Source organism: Hemitrygon akajei, chromosome 16, assembly GCF_048418815.1.
Source record: "Hemitrygon akajei chromosome 16, sHemAka1.3, whole genome shotgun sequence".
NCBI classification, from domain to species: Eukaryota; Metazoa; Chordata; class Chondrichthyes; order Myliobatiformes; family Dasyatidae; genus Hemitrygon; species Hemitrygon akajei.
In genome coordinates this window covers 53,888,894-53,909,809 of record NC_133139.1, presented here as the reverse complement: position 1 = coordinate 53,909,809, position 20,916 = coordinate 53,888,894, and the positions used below count along the sequence as shown (strand labels likewise).

The 20,916-nt window shown below is 43.8% G+C and overlaps 1 protein-coding gene across 4 annotated transcripts in view; it reads right to left on the bottom strand.

The window, feature by feature from the left end:
* Window positions 1–435: 435 nt before the first annotated feature.
* The window catches only part of LOC140740054 (PALM2-AKAP2 fusion protein-like), a 119,547-nt gene continuing 99,066 nt past the window's right edge, over window positions 436–20,916 (bottom strand). For 3 of the 4 annotated variants that reach the window (XM_073068895.1, XM_073068894.1, XM_073068892.1), the window contains exons 2-5: window positions 13,780–15,919; window positions 10,184–10,329; window positions 9,658–9,696; window positions 436–1,757 (exon numbers count right to left, since the gene is read on the bottom strand). In XM_073068895.1, the coding sequence (XP_072924996.1) occupies window positions 1,668–1,757; window positions 9,658–9,696; window positions 10,184–10,329; window positions 13,780–15,919 (2,415 nt within the window). In that variant the 3' untranslated portion in view covers window positions 436–1,667. The remainder of the gene's footprint in view (window positions 1,758–9,657; window positions 9,697–10,183; window positions 10,330–13,779; window positions 15,920–20,916) is intronic. The other variant, XM_073068893.1, reaches the window with a different exon arrangement.

The following is a 20,916-nucleotide window of genomic DNA, read 5'->3' as shown; positions in this document are numbered from 1 at the left end:
TCAGTGAGTCCCAGGGTCAAAGCTCCACATGTCTGGAAGTCAAGGCTCAGAGGTCAAAGTCCCAGAACTGGCGAGTCCTGGGGTTGATACCCAGAGGTCAGTGACTCTGGAGTTCAAGGCCTGAAGATGGAAACCTGAGTTGGCTTGTCTGAGAGTCCAGGCCAGGGAGTGGAGGCAGCCTGTTCTGGAGTTGTAGGAGTGTGAATGAGTGTAAGGGGCTTGTTCTGCTGTTGCTGGTGTTGTTGATTGTGTTGTTCTGCTTAACACTGTGATCATGCTATGTTGGTGCCAGAATGCGTGGCAACACTTTGAGAGCTGCCCCAACACATCCTGAGGTTATGTTTGCAAATGATGTATTCCACTGTATGTTTTGATGTGTGTGTGTGAGAGAGAGAGAGAGGTATAAAGATAAATAAATAAATAAACAAACAAACATGAATCTGAATAAATTTACTTGTACTGAAAATATTGACTAGATTTTTCTGTATTATACAAGAGAGAATTCTTTATGAATAAAGTCTATTTTGAAATAAAAGACACTTTTGGTCAGACATGAAACAGCACTAGCAAAATGCTACCCATCCTTCCAGGTCAGATGATCAGACCACACCATTCCTGTTCCACTGATGTGCGGGTTTGGGAAGGAGACGCCTTCATCCACAGTTAGGGAACTCCAGGGGGATAACACTGGAGGTGAATCCAGGACACACCTGGAACAATGGACACACACTGCCTAATTCCCTCACCCCTGGGATTTCCCAGATACTGTAGAGCGATGGTGCCTTGGGCTTGTGTGTGGCACACACTGGTACACCACGTACACAGGTCACCTGTGCACTTTGTATCCACCTCATTCATATAGTTTGTGCACACTACTCCCTAACTATATGCTGATCACATCTGCACACACTGACCATTCTGCAAGTTCTCTCTGACTTGGAGACTTGAAAAGCACTATCCACTTTGTACTCGGTTAACAAACAAGCCTCTGCACTTCTGGCCTGCAGGGAATTTGAACGCCAATCATACTTTGTTCCAAATTCTAATTTATTATGTAGTTTAAATAATGGCACACAAGCTTAAATTTGCTTTCTTGCAAATGTTGATTGATATCTATGGAAACAAAAGTAAATGGTTCATTGTTCTCTTCATAATATTCAGGGTTTCATGTAAATTTACCAAACTAAAGGTAAGCTGCTAAGATGTCTGGTGATGTAATGGGAACAGGGTGGAAATCTGTCTGTGAACACCATTTCCTAATGGCCTCACGCCAAATCATCACATCTATCTAACAAGGCACTATTAGTAAATGAAATTAGACTTCAGCATGGAGATTGGAGATTAGACACTGGAAAGGATTCTCTGTGTTTTATGGAGGGGACTGTATGCAGATTGGCAATTGGGTAAGATTAAAGTAGCATCAATTTACATGTGAAAAAGCAGGGAGTTGAAGGGGATTGGCAGGTTGAAGCAAGAAGCTTAGACCTTAGACTTTGTTCTTGAAGTGTGCTGGTCACAGCTGAGTAAACTGTAGTTACTTAGTGAAATAAATCAATCCAGTGTGCTACAAAGAACTTCATTTCTATGCAATAGGCAATGCGTCCCAGAATTTCACCATCAATATATATATATATGTACATAATGATATAACTGGGTGTAGGCCAGCTTCATTCATCCTGATGATTGTTGAACAGCCCTGCTTCCCAGCGCTGTGCCATTGCACTTTTCCGGCGAGTCACTCTGGTGGATTCAAGTACCTACAAACAAGAAGCGAAAAGTCAGGAGAATGGGATTGTGCAACTCTAAATAACACAGAACAGAGCCCACAGGACACGAAGCACAAGTTAAACTTTTAATGTCATGAAAAGAAATTGACAATCAATTTGTGGGAGGTGAATGGATTACAACATGTAGGATGGATGGGTGTGAAAAGTTGGGAGGTAATAGGTAGAAGAGTTAAAGGGCTGAAGAAGAAATCTGACAGGAGAGAGATTAGACCATGGAATAAATGGAAAGAGGTGGGGAACCAGATGTGCTCATCCCCCTTCCCCTACCTTTATATTCTGCCATTGCATCTTGCATTTGTGGCAAAAGTTGTGGGGAAGGGTTCAGTGAATTGTAAGTGTTTAAGGTTGAGAGAGCTTTGCCGTGGAGTGTTTGAGTGACTATGTGGACAACTGAATGAAATTCAGCATGTATATGAGAAGTTGTAACCTAGAACACAGAACAGCACAGCACATGAACAGGCTCCTTGGCCCGCAATGTTGTGCCAAGCTGATAATTAAATAGAGCAATGTAATAGTGTAGGTTTGTGGTGTGTTTGTGTGGTGCAGCAGCTGATGGTCTTCATTCAAGGGTTGTGGCTGAGCCAACATTTAATTGCCTTGGGAAGGTGGTGGTGAGCTGCCTTCTTGAACCATCATGTGCTAGGAGAGGGAGAATTCCAGGATTTTGATCCATCGATGATGAAATAACAGCAATATATTTACTAGTAGTATGATGCATGGCTTGGAGGGCAACTTCCAGGGCATTCCCACGCTTTTGCTCTCTTGTCTTTTTAGTTGATAGATATTGTGTGTTTGAAAATGTTTTGTATGAAGTCTTGGTGAGTTACTGCAGTCCATCCTGTAGATGGTACAATCTGCCAGGAGTAGAGTGAGTGAATACTGGTAGATCGGGTATCTGTCAGGAAGGCTATTCTGTCTAGTATGAGGTTGAGCCTCTTGACTGAAGCTGAAGTTGTACTCATCCAGGCAAGTGTTTCCTCAGACGCCTGACTTGGAGCCTTGCGGATGGTGGTCAGACTTTGGGAAGCTGAGTTATTTGCTGCATATTCCAAGTTTCTGATTGGCATTTATAACCACATTGTGTATGGACACTTTCTCAACAATGGTAACCATCAGGATATTACTATTGATAGTGGGGGATTCAGTAAGGGTAACACCATCGAAAGTCTGAGGGCAATAGCTGTACTTTCTCTTGTTGGACATCCCCATTCACTGGCACTCGTGTGAGATGAATGTTACTTGCCACCTGTCAGCCTAACCCTGGATACTGTCCTGGTCCTGCTGCATTTGGAAGTGGACAGCTTCATTGTCTGATGAGTCTTGAATAGTGCTGAACATTGTATGAGCATCAGTGAACATCCTTATTTCTAACCATTTGATTGGAAGGGAATGGTGGTGTGTTGAAGTTTGTCTATGAAGATTGTCTTTCAGTGTGAGAGTGCGATTGGAGACAGGAAAGTAAGCTTCATGAATATTTTCAGAAGGGTAGTGGAAGAACTGAAGAACCTCTCGCAACTTTTTCCATACTGTTCAGGCATTTAGGCCCCTGTGCTGTTTGGCTCAGAATGTGGAACAGTTTCAGACTTCTGATGCAATGGCACTAATTACCCAATTTTGTCCAGGTTTTCTGATCATCAAGATTGGCATTTTACAATGAAACATTGCTTCTGGTTCTACAACTCCGCTTGGTTTGAGGAAGCTTAAACAGAGAGGATTGGTGTTAAAGAGCCTCAGTCAGGCCTGATCTCCTAAAACATGAGAAGGGACCACTGGGCAAAAGTGTCATCACATGACAAAGAGTTTTGGGACTGCCTGACAAGCTTTTACTGTGACCTAAACATACCCCATGAGCAGTCCCTGTCCCAGCTGCCAGGACTTTACAGAGAAACCTACACGGACAAAAGAAATGCCATTGACCTGAGGCAGTTCTGCGTCAGCTTATTCTGGGAGTGGAGGCCATCAGTGTGTGTGTGGGCGGGGTGGGGGGGAGGGGGAGGGAAAGGGGTTTTTGTTTTGTTGTTATTCTGTTGAATATTGTTGGTATGTCATGTTGGCGCCAATGTGCGGCAACATTTGTGGGCTGCCCCTAATACATCTTCATATTGTGTTGGTTAACACAAACAACACGTTTCACTGAATGTTTCAATGTACATGATTAATAAATAAAATCTAAATCTGCATCTAATCTCCTCAGATGTTCAGTCTGACTGCAGGCAGAAAGCCTCTATGTAACTAGTTAGATTAGTAGTACATGAGAAAAGAGAAGGAACAGAGTCTACTTATCCAGACTTGTGCAGTTTAGAGATGACAAGAAACTGACAACTTTTATATCTCAACAGCCCCAACCTGCATCACGTGTCATGGAAGTGGCACTTTTCACACTGGTGCAGAAGAGTGTACCATCCACTATAGCCCATAACCAAGGCCACTTTGACAGCACACATTAAAACCACAACCTGCAGACCACACAAACACTTGTCATCCATCCATCTCTTGGTCTGTTAGGCTCCACTCAGATAAATAACTGCGCATGAAGCTCAAATTTGCAGGAGACTGATTCTTGTGGACAAAGCTTTAGTGATCAGAGCTTGGGAGGACCAATACTTGGTAAGGTGGGACTGAGAGAATTGGAGATGAGATGTCAGGCCAATGATAGGTAGTTGTAGAGACTTAGGTGGACTGGGAAGGTAGGATAATGTAGCAGAAGGAGCGGCAACTTTGTTGGGGTTGGAGGAACAAACTCAGAGAGATCAACATCTGAAGTGGCCTACCAGGGATCAAGAGAAAAAAGCTGGAATGGGCCTGAAGGTAATGGAGAAGAGTTTTCTAAAAGGTGGTGAGTCACCCTCATGAAGTGCTGCAGTCCTTCTTGTGAAGACGCTCGCAGAGCATGCAAGGTGTAGGGAGCTCCATAAATTAGACCCAGGAACAATGAAAGAACAGTAATACATTTATAAGTCAGGATAGTGTATGACTTGAACTGAATCTGTAGGTGGTGGTCTTCCCAGTTAGCTGCTGGTGCTGTCAAAATCAACTAGGCAAGTGTATTAGGAATTGTTACACACTGCAGACATCATACATGTTTGGTGGAAAGAACGGATGATTGGGATGGCGGATAGACAATACAAAGCAGGCTGCCTTGTCCAGCATGGTGCTAAGATTTTGTTTTGGTTATTTTTGGACTTATTCATAGAACACAGAAATTTAAAGCACATTACAATGTTGTGCCGACCATGTAACCTACTCTAGAAACTGCCTAGAATTTCCCTACCGCAGAGCCCTCTATTTTTCTAAGCTCCATGTACCTATCCAGAAGTCTCTTAAAAGACCCTATTGTATCCCTGTGGTCCTGACCCTCTCCAGATCAGGACCGTTCTTACTGCCGCTGGGTCCTACCACTCGTCTTATTCCTCTACTACCCCCATCCTCCCCGTGACTCCCAACCTTCCCTCCACCCCTCATCCCCCTCCATTCCTCTGATCCCTCATCCTCCCCTCACCCCGCTCTCCCTGAACATCCCAACCTACTCTTTACCTTCCTCTGACCCCAGCCCCAACCCTTGCCGTGTCTTCACCATCCGCTCTGACCTTCCCCTCTCTGAGGCAGAACGCTCTGTCCTTAGCAAGGACCTCACTTTTGTCCCCCTCTGTCCACACCTCAGTGAGTTCCGTGCCTGGCATGACGCTGAACTCTTCTTCTGTCGCCTACGTCTCCGAGCCTACTACTTTAATTCCCCTCCCCCTATTGATGACCCCTTCTCCCGTCTTCAACCCTCTTCCTCCTGGACACCCCCCCTCCGGGCCTTCTACCTGCACTCGATCTTTTCATCTCCAACTGTCAATCGTCTCAACTTCACCACTCCTCTCTCCTGCTCCAACCTCACTCCCTCTGAACGCACTGCCCCCCACACTCTCCGCACTAATCCTAACCTCACCATCAAACCTGCAGATAAAGGTGGTGCCGTAGTAGTCTGGTGGACAGACCTCTACCTCACTGAGGCCAAATGGCAGCTCTGACACCTCCTCTTACCTACCCCTGGAAAAGGACTCCACCAAAAAACATCAAACCATTGCCTCCCATACCATCACCTCCCTTATCAACTCCAGAGACCTTCCACCTTCAGCCAAAAAACTCAATTCCCACACTCCGCACTGCACGGTTTTACCTCCTCCCCAAGATCCACAAGCCTGACTGTCCCGGTAGACCCATAGTTTCAGCCTGCTCCTGCCCCACCGAACTTGTATCTGCCTACCCAGACTCCATTTTGTCACCCATAGTTCAGTCCCTCCCCACCTACATCCAGGATACATCCCATGCCCTCCACCTCTTCAATAACTTCCAGTTCCCCAGTCCTAATCGCTTCATTTTCACTATGGATGTCCAATCCTTATACACTTCCATTCCCCATCAAGGAGGCCTAGAAGCCCTCCGCTACTTTCTGTATAATAGACCTCACCAGTTCCCCACCACCACCACCCCCCCTCCGGTTGGCGGAACTGGTACTCACACTTAATAACCTCCCTGGGCTCTTTCTTTAGACCAAACGTGTGGCTATGGGCACTTGCTTGGGCCCCAGCTATGCCTGCCTCTTCGTTGGTTATGTGGAACAGTCTATGCTCCAAATCTATACTGGTACTACTCCCCAACTTTTCCTTCGCTACATTGACAACTACATTGGTGCTGCTTCCTGCACCTATGCTGAGCTCATCAATTTCATCGACTTTGCCTCTAACTTTCACCCAGCCCTCAAATTCACTCGGTCCATCTTGGACACTTCTCTCCCCTTTCTCAATCTCTCGGTCTCCATCTCTGGAGACAGACTGTCCACTGACATCTTCTATAAACCCACTGACTCTCATAACTACCTTGTCTATACCTCTTCCCACCCTACCAAATGTAAAAATGCTATTCCCTATTCCCAGTTCCTCTGTCTCCGCCGCAACTGCTCCCAGGATGAGGCTTTCCGTTCCAGGACATCTCAGATGTCCTCCTTCTTTAAGGATCGTGGTTTCCCTTCTGCCGTCATCAATGATGCTCTCACCCGCATCTCCTCCATTTCCCACACTTCAGCCCTCACCCCATCCTCTAGTCACCACAACAGGGACAGAGTTCCCCTTGTCCTCACCTACCACCCCACCAGCCTCTGGATCCAGCACATTATCCTCTGCAACTTCTGCCACCTTCAACAGGACCCCACCACTAAGCACATCTTTCCCTCTACCCCTCTCCGCTTTCCGTAGGGATCATTTTCTCCGCGACTGCCTGGTCCACATGTCCCTCCCCACAGATCTCCCACCTGGCACTTATCCCTGCAAGCGTAAGTGCTACACCTGTCCCTACACCTCCTCTCTTACCACCATTCAGGGCCCCAAACAGTCCTTCCAGGTGAGGCAACACTTCACTTGTGAGTCTGTTGGGGTCATCTATTTCATCCGATGCTCCCGGTGTGGCCTCCTCTACATCGGCGAGACCCGACGCAGATTGGGGTACCACTTCGTCACCACTCTGCCCGCCACAAGACAGGCTCTCCCGGTTGCCACCCACTTCAACTCTGCTTCACATTCCCATTCGGATATGTCCGTACACGGCCTCCATGATGAGGCCAAACTCAGGTTGGAGGAGCAACACCTTATATATGTCTGGGTAGTCTCCAGCCCCTTGGCATGAACATTGAATTCTCCAACTTCCGGTAATTCCCTCCCCCTCCTTTTCCCCATCCCAGTTTCTTACTAGTTTTTCACCTTGCACCTACCAGCCTTCTCCTTCCCACCCTCCCCCCACCTTCTTTATAGGGCCCCTGCCCCCCTCCCTCTTCAGTCCTGATAAAGGGTCTCAGCCCGAAAAGTTGACTGCTCATTTCCACGGATGCTGCCCAACCTGCTGAGTTCCTCCAGCGTGTTGTATGTGTTCCTATTGTATCCGCTTCCACCACCGCCACTGGCAGTAAATTCCACGCAGCCACCACTCTCTGTGTGAAAAACGTATGCCTGACATCCCCTCAGTAACTATTTCCAAGCACCTTAAAACTATGCCCCCTCGTGTTAGCCATTTCAGCTCTAGGAAAAAGCTTCAGGCTATCCACATGGATACATTGGACACATTACCCTCATAATCTTATACACCTCTATCAGGTCACCTCTCATCCTCTATCAGTACAAGGAGAAAAGGCCGAGTACACTTAACCTATTCTCATAAGGAAAACCCTCCAATCCAGGCAACATTCTTGTAAATCTCCGCTGCACTCTCTCCCTACAGTATCCACATTCTTCCTGTAGTGAGGTGACCAGAACTGAACATAGCACTTCATGTGGGGTCTGACCAAGGTCTTATATAGCTGTAACATTACCTCACTGCTTTTGAACTCTATCCCATGGTTGATGAATGCCAACACACTTTATGCCTTCTTAACAACACTGTCAACCTGTGCAGCAGCTTTGACTGTCTTAGCGACATGGACCCCAAGATCTCTCAGATTCTCCATACTGCCAAGAGTCTTGCCATTTATATTATATTCTGTCTTCAAATTGGACCTACCAAAATGAACCACTTCACACTTATCTGGGTTGAAGTCCACCTGCCACTTCTCAGCCCAGTTCTGCATCCTATCGATGTCCTACTGTAACCTCTGACAACCCTCCAGACTATCCACAACACCCCCAACCTTTGTGTCATCAGCCATGAAGAGATTTCTATCACATTCCTGACTCATGCTTCAAAGATAGAGGAAAAACTTTGGGGTGTCAGGAGGTAAGCATTCATTTTCTCTATCCTTGTTTTGTTACCTATGGTCCAATTGAGTTTCTGATGAATGATGAGCTCCATGATATCCACGGCGAAGTTAAAGTTAGACTCCCTTAGACATTTTGTGATGTGAGTTCCTTGCCACTTCTCAGCCTGTATCTGAAAGTTGTCTTGATCTTGCTGCATGTAAGCATGATTGCTTCATTTGCTGAAGGATTGCAAATGGAACTAAGCATTGTACAGTGACAGTGAGCATCCCCACATCTGGTTTTATGCAGCAGGGGAAGGCTACTGGGTCCAAAACTGTCTTGAGGAACTCCTCCAAGGATATTCTCAGGCTGGAATTATTAACTATATGACTCTAGTTACCAGAATTTTTCCCTTGTTACATACTGACTTCAGTTGCATCAGGGCTGCTTGATTGTCACACTTAGTCTAATATTACCTTGATGTCAAGGACAAATACCAACACACCTCTAGAATCCATGGTAGGACCTGATTGGGAATAGACCATTGGGAATAGACCAATTAACTGAACTGTCCAGAGTCCTTTTCAGATTGTCAGGTTGATGCCAGTGTTCTACGTGCTGGAGACTCAGCAGATTTTGGAGCTCAGGTCTTCAGTAAGAGTCAGATATTGTCCTGTTCTAAATTCTGTGCTACATTGCATACATGTTGGGAACCATCTATTTTGAGACTGGCTGCTGAGATGGTAGAATCTCAGGGAGAAGCTGAATATAGGGACTGCACATGTTTTCAATTTGATTTTGGCACTTAGTGCCAATTTATAATTGAGATTTCTTGTCACTGTGGCACAAACAGACCACAGGGATTTAGGGATCACAGGGATCATCTTCTCAAAGGTCCTAGGGTAAGCAACATTCCTGTTAGAAATACCCTTGTGCCATGGAGGTATAGAAAATTCAGGAGTGGTTTAATGAATTGTTAGGGTTGTTAGGGTTAGGGTGCAACATGATTATATAAACCAGAAGAGTTGACATCTCTCGAGGACATTGAAGTGCAGCAGCCAAGCTGTTAGTTCTGCTGAATGACATACTGAGTATATACGGTGACATGCAACAGATTGAAAGCCAGCAAGCTGAAGATCGGTGCAAGAAAACGTGAATACCTCAGTATTGACGTCATCAGAAGGCTCGATGCCAGCATACTGGAGTTAAAAAAAAATGCATCAAGAATTTGAGTAAGTGTCATTAAATACACCACAGTTAAAGCAACAAAAACAATCCATACACTGTTAAGCCCCTTCACTGTCTGTGGGACTTGCCTTCTAACACACTGTCCTGAGATGTCTCATGGCTCTGTCATTTGCAGGCCTGTTCACACAGGGCTCAAGGAGGAGCCAGTAGTTAGAACACAGCACGTTATCTTGGCTTTACACATAAAAACATCAGTATGCTATTCTCTGTTCCTGTGTCAGCTCTCACTCTCCCCTGCAGTCCCCCATCCCCCTCCTAATCACACATCACATGTAGTTAAACTGGGATGTCTTTGAGACCTTTCATCAGCTTAAGAATCCAATCACTTCCATACGAACCTAGATTTATTATCCACAGAGGGAACAAAAACTGCAAACATGCCTCAGAAAGTAAGTGGAATATTGGCCTAAAAGGAAAGAAATTCAAACTCCAACTTACTGAAGATTCATCCTTCTTTCCCAAAGGTTTCGGGTTCCTCCCTTCCTGGCCATGCGTCACTGGGAGATCTTTGGATTGATCACCATTCGAAGTTCCAGCTCTTGAAGTCCACTCAGGACTTTGGGACTCTGATATGGAGGCTGGTGCTGCAAGAAAGTCACAAGATCTTTAATCTTAAATACTGATGAAGTACTGTCAGAGGGACAGCATGGGGAGGACGCTGTGCTGTTTGCATACAGTACAGGGGGAAAGGTACTTTGTGGGAACAGCAGTACTGAGGACGTACCACACCCTACCATGGGCAGTACTTTGGGAGAGCTGCACTGTTGGAGGGTCAGTACTGTTGGAGACTCACACCGTGTGAGGTAAGGTACCGAGGGAGGTTCACACTGTGCTTTGGGCTTTTTCGAGGGGAGGCTGCACTGTTGGAGGGTCAGTACTGTTGGAGATTCACACCGTGTGAGGTAAGGTACCGAGGGAGGTTCACACTGTGCTTTGGGCTTTTTCGAGGGGAGGCTGCGCTGTAGGAGGGGTGGTACTGAGGGAATGCCACATTGTGGAAGAGGCAGAATTGAGGAAACATCACATTGTGGTAGGGTAGTTATCAAGTTATCAAGCTCTCTTAGTCTTGAAAGTAGAACTATAACAACTCTGGTCTGAGATGTTGCATACAGTTCCAGCATGACCCGGCTACTTTTATATTATGTACAGTACCTCAGCCATAAAGTCAAGTATTGTACTTTTAGGGTTGTGTGACCTTCAGTGTCCTACAGTCTATATTCATTGTCCACTGACTTCTCTGTTATCTTTTACATTATAGCCACTGTTGTAAGCTGTAAATGATCCAAATAGTTAACCTGCATCATAGCTTAATTTTGAATTATGTTGGTCTTATCCAGTCTATCTCTCATTGGCAGACATCAATTAGTAAGGACTGGAAACATCTCATTTCAGCATAGGTTCTCCTCAAGTCTGTGTGCTGAGCCCCTGCTATGACATCGAGACTAAGCACAGCTGTAATGCTATCTTCAATGCACTGATAATGCTTCTGCCTTTGGATGAATCACAGGTGGTGATGGGTCTGCTTACTGGAGTGAAATAGGACACCCTGGTTAAGTCATACCATAAAAACCACCTCTCGTTCAGCTTCAGTAAAACTAAACAATTGATTGAATTCAGGAAGGGAAGGGGAATCATGTACCTGTCTACACTGGGGGATCAGCAAGCGGGAGATTCAGCAGCTTTAAATTCCTGGGCATTAACATATTGTATTATTTGTCCTGGCCCAGCACATGGAGGCAGTCATAAGTAAAGATTCCCAGTGTCCTTGCTTCATTAGGTGGCTAAGGATATTTGGCTTATCATTAAACAACCTTCTACACTTGAACTGTTCAAAGTATCCTGACTCTTTGCATCGTAGCCTGACACCACAATTCAAATGGTATGGACTCTGCCCAATACATCACAGGCACAAAGCTTCCCACCATCAGCAGTATCTACAGGAGGTGCTGCTTCAAGAAGTTAACATCCATTAACAATCCCCCTTCTCCCAGGTTGTGCCATTTTTTCCACAACTGTCATCAGGCAAGAGGTACAGAAGCCAGTATTCTCACATCAGCAGGTTCAAAAACAGCTAATTCCCTTCACTGCATATATGACCACATTGATCACTTTGCACTGAATGAGTTTTGTATTTTTGCTTTGCTTTAAATATGTTTTCTTGTAACTATTGTGCATTATTTATGCTTTTCATGTGAATAGTGGTTATACTGATGCTCTGTGCCCATGATGCTGCTGCAAGTAAGTTTCCCATTGCTTACATGTACTTGTGGATATGATTATAAACATGACTTGAACTTTGAATATCATTGACTGGTGTACAAGGATACATAGGTCTCGTTGCATTTTTCCCTTTCCCAAACTATTGCTTACAGATATTAACCTGCCACAATTTTTAGTCACTAAAAAGGTTAACTTCACACAATCCACCTTAAACTACTTCTGCCATGCATTTGCCCATACCTTAACCTGTCCAAATTACACTGCAGCTTCCCTCATCCTTCTCACAATCCCACCTAGCAAACTTACACTTAATTCCCTCACCTAAATTATTAACGCATATTTAAGTACGGATCCTGTGCAATCTTACTGGACATATTCTGCTACTCCATAGAATACCCTCTTCATTTTCTGTCTGCCAACTAATGTTGCATGCTAATCTCTTAAGTGGGACTTTTATGGAAAGCTTTCTGAGAGTCCAAATACACCACATCTTCAAAAAGGATTCCAATAAATTAATCAAGCTCAATTCTCCTTTCCTAAATCCATGCTGACTTTGTCTGCTATTACATCTTTTACAATGGACTTAACATGCCTCTGACCACCAATGGAAGGCTAACTGGTCCATAATTTTCTGTCTCCACCTCAGTCTTTGTATTTAGTTTTGGGACAATCTGTTAATCTCTGAGTGGGTACACAGCACAGTCCTTCAGAATCAGTGGAGAATGACAGTGAAGGTGGAGCTTGTCCACAACAGCTGGGACAGTGTGTAAATTAGAAATCAGAGGCAATACACTTAGAGGTTGGGGTGGGCTGTTTGCTCCTGAGACACTTGTGAAAACAGTCAATGATTCCGAATGTGCTGACTGGTCAATGGAGGGATGCTACTGCAGTTATATTATTGGACGGATATAGCCTAGAGAGCTGCTAATAAACTAAGACTGACCAACACAGCAGCTGTGAAATTTAAATGTAGTTAAACCAGAGTTTAAAACAAATGTTCTCAATTGATTGGAAACTACTAAATTTGTCATAAATCCCTTTCTGTTTCACTAATAGGCTTCAAGGAAGGAAATCTGCTGTCTTTGTGTGTCTGGCCTGTGTCCTGACCCACCTAGTGGACGCTTTTTAACTGCTCCCAGAAAACCACTCAGTGCCATACTTGCTGTGTTAAACCAGATAGAATGATAAAACTGAGCAGGCAACTCAGCATCAACCTAGAACCAAATCACAAACCACTTCACTTCCAGCCCACTCGGCCTTACAAAGTCCTGCTCACAAACGTCAGGGGACTGGGATCTACATTAGGACTTTTGTCCCTTACACTAGCAAAGCAACATTTTGACATGGCTAGGACTATAGGATCACATTTCACAGACAACATGTCAGACTTCTCCATTACAGTCCCTTCCTACCAGAAAAGACAGTCAAATAATATATAACTTAGGGGAAGGAGCCTTAGGAGTCCACAGAATTGACTCTGCACACCTGAACTCTTTAGGCATTGGTGGAATTCTCTCTCACTATTTTTCTTCTTCAGGGTTTCTCCACTGAAAGTGGTAATGGGAGTGTAATACACTCTGGATGGAGGACTTTTGTGCCCGTCACCAGGACTGGTTTTGTAGCATTAGCACTGATTGAGCTGGCAAAGTCCCAAAGGACAAAGCTGTAAATGTGGTCCAGTGTGAACCAAATGAAGGATAAACCTTCTTGATGGTATTTTTAACAGAGGCAAATGCCTCTGTCCATAACAGCATTAATAGAAGTGACCACCTCAGATTTCTCTGCCTTACAAAGGCAAGAGTGGATATACCTACTTGAAGGAAGGCTGCCTGCAGTCTGTTTCCTCAGTCTCTGGGACCGTAGCTCCTCTTCGCGTTGTTGTATTTCCTCAATTTCTCGTTCAATCAGGAAATTGGTCTGGTGCTTCCATGGTCTCAAGGTGTATGGCTGGTTCTCTGAACCCTCTTGCAGCAACTCTTTACTTTCTGTTGAGTCAGTTTGTACAGCATTGCTTTCTTCTGGAACAGCATGCACATCTAAAAATTCCTGGGAAGCTGACCTGGCTAACTTGGACTGCCAGCCTAGCTGTGGTATAACTGGCACATCATCTGTTTGCTGTTCAAATACCTTTTTACGTTCTTCTACTTCTTGGGGCATTCCTTTATCATACAAGCCTTTGACTTTACCTTCTTCTTTCAATTTCTCTTCCCTCTTCGACTCCATTTCAATTTCCCTCTGGACAAAAAAGACCATCCGGTTCTTGTCCTTATGTTTTGAGAAAGGAGACGTGGGGGGTAACTGGGTTAAGAGAGGCTTGGTCTTTATTTGCACCATTTTCTCAGAGCTTGCCGACTTCCTAATCCCTCGCTCCTTGCGAAGAATCTCTTCCCTTTCCAAGGCTAATCGAATTTCTTTCTCAATGGGTGTTTCAGCCTTGAGCTTCTGCTCAGAACATTCAAAAACACAACTGTTATCAGTCTCCAAGTTCAGCATTTCATTTGATGCTCCACAATCACCAGTGAACCCATAACTATAGTCATTGGACATCTCTCCTAATCCAGAATCAAGGTCATCTATTGAAGAGCAGGCAAGCAGATTTTGCCGCATGGAGCCAATTTTTTCGCCATCATTGTCTTCCAGACCTGCAATCTTCTCAGCAGTGACCAAACTGTTCATAGGACTTTTAGGAGACTGGTCATCATCCTTCTCATCCTCATGGACAGAATCAACTCTTACAGCCTTCACCATGATTGCTGGACTTGTGTCCAAGGTAATGCCATCCTTGTACTGAAGTGGCTGGGTTGATTCAGAAGGTGTGGAACATTGGCTTAAGACCCTGTGGGATTGAGCAGAGAGCATTGGACAGGTTGGAACTTCTTGCCTTGACCTCTCCATCTGGAGGAATTGTTGGCGAGCAGCAGTAAAGTTTATTTGCTCAGTATTGATGCCTTCAGGTTCCAAAATAGGGGATCCGTTATGGAAAGAAACTGAACTGGCATTTTCGGTGGACATCTGTAGCTGTGACTCCTCATGCTTATGAGTGGAAGCATCAAGTGATGGTTTCTCTTCCGATTCTAATGGCTTTATTGAAACCTGTTTCTCTGCAATGGTAGTGCTCTTTTTCATTGCTTGGTTTTTAATAATTTCCCTTCTTTCTTTTTCAAGACTTGCACCACCGGCTGTTTCTGTAATGATCACTGTTTGGTACTTCCTTTCCTCATCATCTGAAAAAAGTTTTGTTGCTTTTTTTTCTGCATCATATTTCCGAAGCACAAAGTTAGCTTCTTTCTTTATGGTGGTTAACCTTGCATCACTTTCTGTACTCTCTTTCTCTGCAGAATGCCCACTATCTGCTCCACCATTAATTAGAGCATCCTGATCATCCATATCCTGGTACTGAATGACAGCAACCTTCTCTGCATGGATGATGGCATCATCACTATAATTGTTCTCTGACGGAGTGACTGAAAAGGAAGAAAATGAGCCATTCTGTATGATTGGGTTCAGTCCAGGAGAAAGTAAGTTGGTTCCATTTTTAAGGCTTGGAGCAGAATCATCCTTGTTGACCAAACCTCCATTTTCCACATTGAAGGCCTTTCTCTCAGCTTCCTGCATTGGGATAGAAGCCTTGTATCCCAGACTACACTCAGTTTCTCCAAGTGTATGTAAGTCTTTGGAGAGGATAATTTTGTTGTCTTCCTTTAATCCAGACTCATCAATTGCTTCCTCTTCTACCTGATACTTGGTTCCTGCAGGAAACTGCTTTGCGTTTTTGGTTAGAATATCACCCTTCTCAAAACCTTTGTTCAACTCAGGGTCAACCTCTGGAACTCCCACCAGCTGAGTTTCACAGACAGGAAGCTCCCTGAGTACTGGATCCTCAGAGGTAACGGTGCCTTGCTCAGATTCAAACTCATTCACTGAGGCTACCTGGTTTTCAGAACTCCCTGGTTTCTGTTAAAGAGAAAAGGAAAACTTCAGTCAGAGGTGTAAATAATTCTACAGCGTAGAATCTACACTCAGTACAGTTAAGATATACACTCTGTGGTACACCTGCTCGTTAATGTAAATATCTAATCAGGCAATCATGTGGCAACACACAATGCAGAAAAGCATTCAAACATGCTCGAGAGGTTCAGTTGTTGTTCAGACAAAACATCAGAATGGGGAAGAAATGTGATCTAAGTGACTTTAACTGTGGAATGATTTTTGGTGCCAGATGGGGTAGTTTAAGCATCTCACAATTGCTTATCTCCTGGGATTTTCATATACAACAGTCTCTTGTATTTATAGAGACTGACGTGAAAAGCAAAAAACACCCAGTGAGCTGTTCTGTGGGCAAAAATGCCTTGTAAAAATGAGAGCTGTCAAAAGAGAATGGCCAGACTATTTCAAGCTGACAGGAAGGTGACAGTAATTTGAATAACGACGTTACAACAGTGGTGTGCAGAACAGCATCTCTGAGCACAAAATACATTGAATCTTGAAGTAGATGGACTACAGCAGCAGAAGATCACACATATGTATTCAGTGGCAAATGTATTAGGTACAGGTGATACCTAATAAAGTGGCCACTGAATGTACTAGTCAGCTATTCTTAGATGCAAATACAACTTCTACCATGATATCATTTAAACAATATTATTTACCATCAAGAGTATATGCAATTGTGAATCATAAATGTAACTCCACAGGACAGAGTGTAGAATAAGCTGAGGCACAGTAGGAAAGAGAATGAAGTGTCTCAGTCTGAAACATTGACTGTTTATTCCCCTCCCAAGCAGCCTGACTGCTGGGTTCCTCCACCATTTTGTGGATGTTTCTCTTTAATGGCAGAACATCTCTATGTTTCAATGATTTGCTTCAGGTTTGATCAAGGTTTGTGCTGAGAGACAGGTTGATCAATGTCCTGCAGTTTCTAGAGTTTCTGCAGTTTCCATTTTCTTATGCGCTTACTAATGTACTTCTTTGTTTGTCTATCTGCTACTGGCATTCACTGCTAATGCTGGTATAACAGCCATCTACAAAAACATAGAATGGCCACATTCATCTGTTTCCTAACTGAACCTTTTGCACAGAATCCTGTGTGACTATCCACTGATATCCAAAATATGACCCTCACTGATATCCAGCACATCCACATACATCATTGACAGGAATCTCTGTAGTCATGCAACATGAAATACATCATCACTCCAAAGTGCAGTGCTCCAGATCCTGTTAGATTTATCTGTGTTGAACACTGGGACCTGGTAAAGGAATACTAAGCTGACATTTGAGTGGCTGAAGCACACACTACTCTCCATATACTAGCTTTGGAGAGAATGCAGCCCAGATTTAGCAGAATTTAACCTGTACTTGGAGGATTAAATAACAAGGAGTTATAACAAATTCAGAGACTGATAGATATTTGTAAACTAAAGATATTATGGGATATGAGGAAAAGGCAGTAGGTGTCAACTAGGAATAGAAATTCTCAGCTGGAGTAAGGCCAATATGAAGCTGAGGTACAAGTTGGGAAAAGTGGTCCAGAAAAAACTATGTTGGAGCACTGAAGCAAGAAATAGACTTAATGAGCTCCAAGCAGGAAAATATTTGGGGCTGTTAAATTATGTCACCGGATATCACGCAGAATAACATGAGACAAGGGGTAGCTCGCATCTGATACTGACAGGTCAACACTACATAGTAAAACTACAAAGGAAATTAGAAAAAAGTGTATGAAAAAAATTGCCAAATAAAATTACAAGAATGTAAGAAGATTTTAAAACCCAGAGGAAACCAAAGAAAGCAAAGATCCTGTTAACACTAAAATATATAACCTTTTGTTGAGATAGTTCTAGAAACGGAGTCTTTTAGCCCATCTATTCTGTACTGGCCTCGACATCTGTCCACAATGATCCTATTTGCTGTGCACAGCAAGTGTAATCTAACCAACATTTTTAATTTCTTCAACACGACATCCTAATACTTTGAACTCAAATTCTTGACTTAAGAAGGTAAACATACTGAATGCCTTCTTTAGCAATCTATCCACTTGCGTCGCCACTTCAAGCAACTTACTTTCACCAGATTCTGTCCTACGCTAATGAAAGCCAACTCCTATGTTTAGGGCCTCATATCAAGGACCAATGTTGTCTTTGACTATGAGCTTATTGAACTATATTCATTGTTTTTCCACACACACTTCAACATGCTGCTTCAGAAAACTTATAGATGCATTTTATGACTTCCACCCCATCCAAGCCCCTTGCCCTATGCTAACTGTCAACACATCCATTTTCTAATTCCTACTGACTATAAAGGGTCTATAGTATAACCCCTTCAAAGTGACTGCCCTTTTCTTATTTCCACGATCGAATGGTGAAGAAGGCTTAATGGCCTAACTGTGCTCTCATGTCTTATGGTATTATACAACCTTAGTGGCCAGAGTATTCTTCCTGAGTATTGGTATAAGGCTCTCCTGATAAGCAAAACAAATCTCCTCCCCTCTGTACCCCATTCCATCTGAAATGTCTCTACCAAGAAATATTTTGATCTGCAGTGCTGCTGTTCCCTCAGCCATGTTTCTGTAATCCCATCAGCTGATCCGTGTTCTCAAATCATTTGTTTTACATCTGATGCTCCTTTCATTAATGTAAATTCAGTTGAGCCCAGCAGTGTGCTCATGCTTCCACACTATTCTTTGCCTGCTCTTCCCACTGGACCTGTGTTTTCTATTCTCTACAAATAACTCAACCTCCACGCTTGCTGCTTCACTTGTTTAACCCCTTTTGAGTAGCACAACCAAACATTCCTGCAAGAATATTTCCCATGGTGGGGGAATCTAAAACAAGAGGGCCCAGCCTCAGGATAGAGGGGCGTCTATTTAAAACAGAGATGCGGTGTAATTTCTTTAGCCAAAGGGTGGTGAATTTGTGGAATTTGTTGCCACCTGCAGCTGTGGAGGCCAGGTCATTGGGTGTATTTAAGGCAGAGCTTGATAGGTTCCTGATTGGATAAAGCATCAAAAGTTACGGGGAGAAGGCCAGTGAGTGGGGCTGAGGAGGGGAGAAAAGGATCAGCCATGATTGAATAGCGGAGTGGACTCAGTAGGTCAAATGACCTAATTCTGCTCCTCTCTCATATGGTCTTATGGACTAATAATAGTCCCCCTCAGGTGCAATCCACTTGTACAAGTTACCTACCCCAGAGGGATCCCAATGATCCAAAAACCAGAAGTCCTCTCTCCTTTTCCATGCCACTTCTTCACCTTTATGGAATCTAGAAGTTTACCTTCTATATAACTGGACTAACTTGATTTTGTCAATTTATAGGTAGTTCAAAGTTCACCCACGATTACTGCATTAATTTCATAGTGTTGAGGGCTCTTAGGTGGAGCAGAATTTAAGTGTGTTCAGGAAAGACTCCTTGAACATATAGAACCTATCCGGAGAGTGCTATGCTTGATCTACTCTTGGGTAACAGGGCAGGATAACTAACTGAGCTGTCAGTGGGAGAGCACTTTGGGATGAATGACTATACTTCTATTAGTTTAAAATTAGTTATGAAAAGGGACAGATGTGACCCACAAGTCAAATTGGGGAAAGGTAAAATGTGACACCATTATACAAGAACATACAAAGTTTGATTGGAGTATGCTTTTTGTGAGCAAAGAAATGTCCAGTAAGTGGAAACACGAGGAAATCTGCAGATGCTGGAAATTCAAACAACAACACACTCAAAATGCTGGTAGAACACAGCAGGCCAGGCAGCATCTATAGGGAGAAGCGATGTCGACGTTTCGGGCCGAGACCCTTCGTCAGGACTAACCGAAAGGAAAGATAGTAAGAGATTTGAAAGTAGAGGGGGAAGGGGAAATGCGAAATGATAGGAGTAGACCAGAGGGGATGGGATGAAGCTAAGAGCTGGAAAGGTGATTGGCGAAAGTGATACAGAGCTGGAGAAGGGAAAGGATCATGGGACGGGAGGCCTCAGGAGAAAGAAAGTGGGGGGGGGAGCACCAGAGGGAGATGGAGAACAGGCAAACAACTAAATATGTCAGGGATGGGGTAAGAAGGGGAGGAGGGGCATTAACGGAAGTTAGAGAAGTCAATGTTCATGCCATCAGGTTGGAGGCTACCCAGCCGGTATATAAGGTGCTGTTCCTCCAACCTGAGTTTGGATTCATTTTGACAATAGAGGAGGCCATGGATAGACATATCAGAATGGGAATGGGACATGGAAGTGGGAGGCTTTTAACGTGAAATAACAAGAGTTCAAACTCTGTATGTTCCTGTTAAAGTGAAGAACAAAGCTGGCAGGACAGGGCAGGTGATAGAAGTTTGTGTTGGGGAACTCTTTGCATCTAGTGATTATAACACCATTAGTTTCAAAGTAAACATGCAAAATGATAGGTCTGGTCTGTGGATCGAGATTATAAAATGGAGAAAGGCCAATTTTGAGGGAATCAGAAATGATCTGGCAAGTGTGGATTAGGACAGGCTGTTTTCTGGCAAAAGTGTAGTTGATAAGTTGGACACTTTCAAAAGTGAAATTTAGAGAGTACAGAGTTTGTATGTGCCTGTCAGAATAAAAGGTAAAGATAACAGTTTTAGGGAACCTGGTTTTCAAGAGATATTGAGGCACTGGTTAAGAAAAAAAGGAGGTACATAGCAGGTATTAGATTATATTCACCTTTATTGTCATAGTGCCAAATTCAGATACAAAGGCAAATGAAATGCAGTTAGCATCTAATGAGAAATGCAAAGTATAGTGTTATTTAGAAAATAACTGCAAATAAAAAGTAAGTGCTACAGCACACAAATATAAAAGTACTGAGACAGTACAATATGGGTGCAATACTGCTTAGCACTGTGATGTGAGGTTCAGCAGGGTCACAACCTCAGGGAAGAAGATCTTCCTGAGCTTGCTGGTGTGGGAACGGAGGCTCCTGTAGCGCCTACCGGATG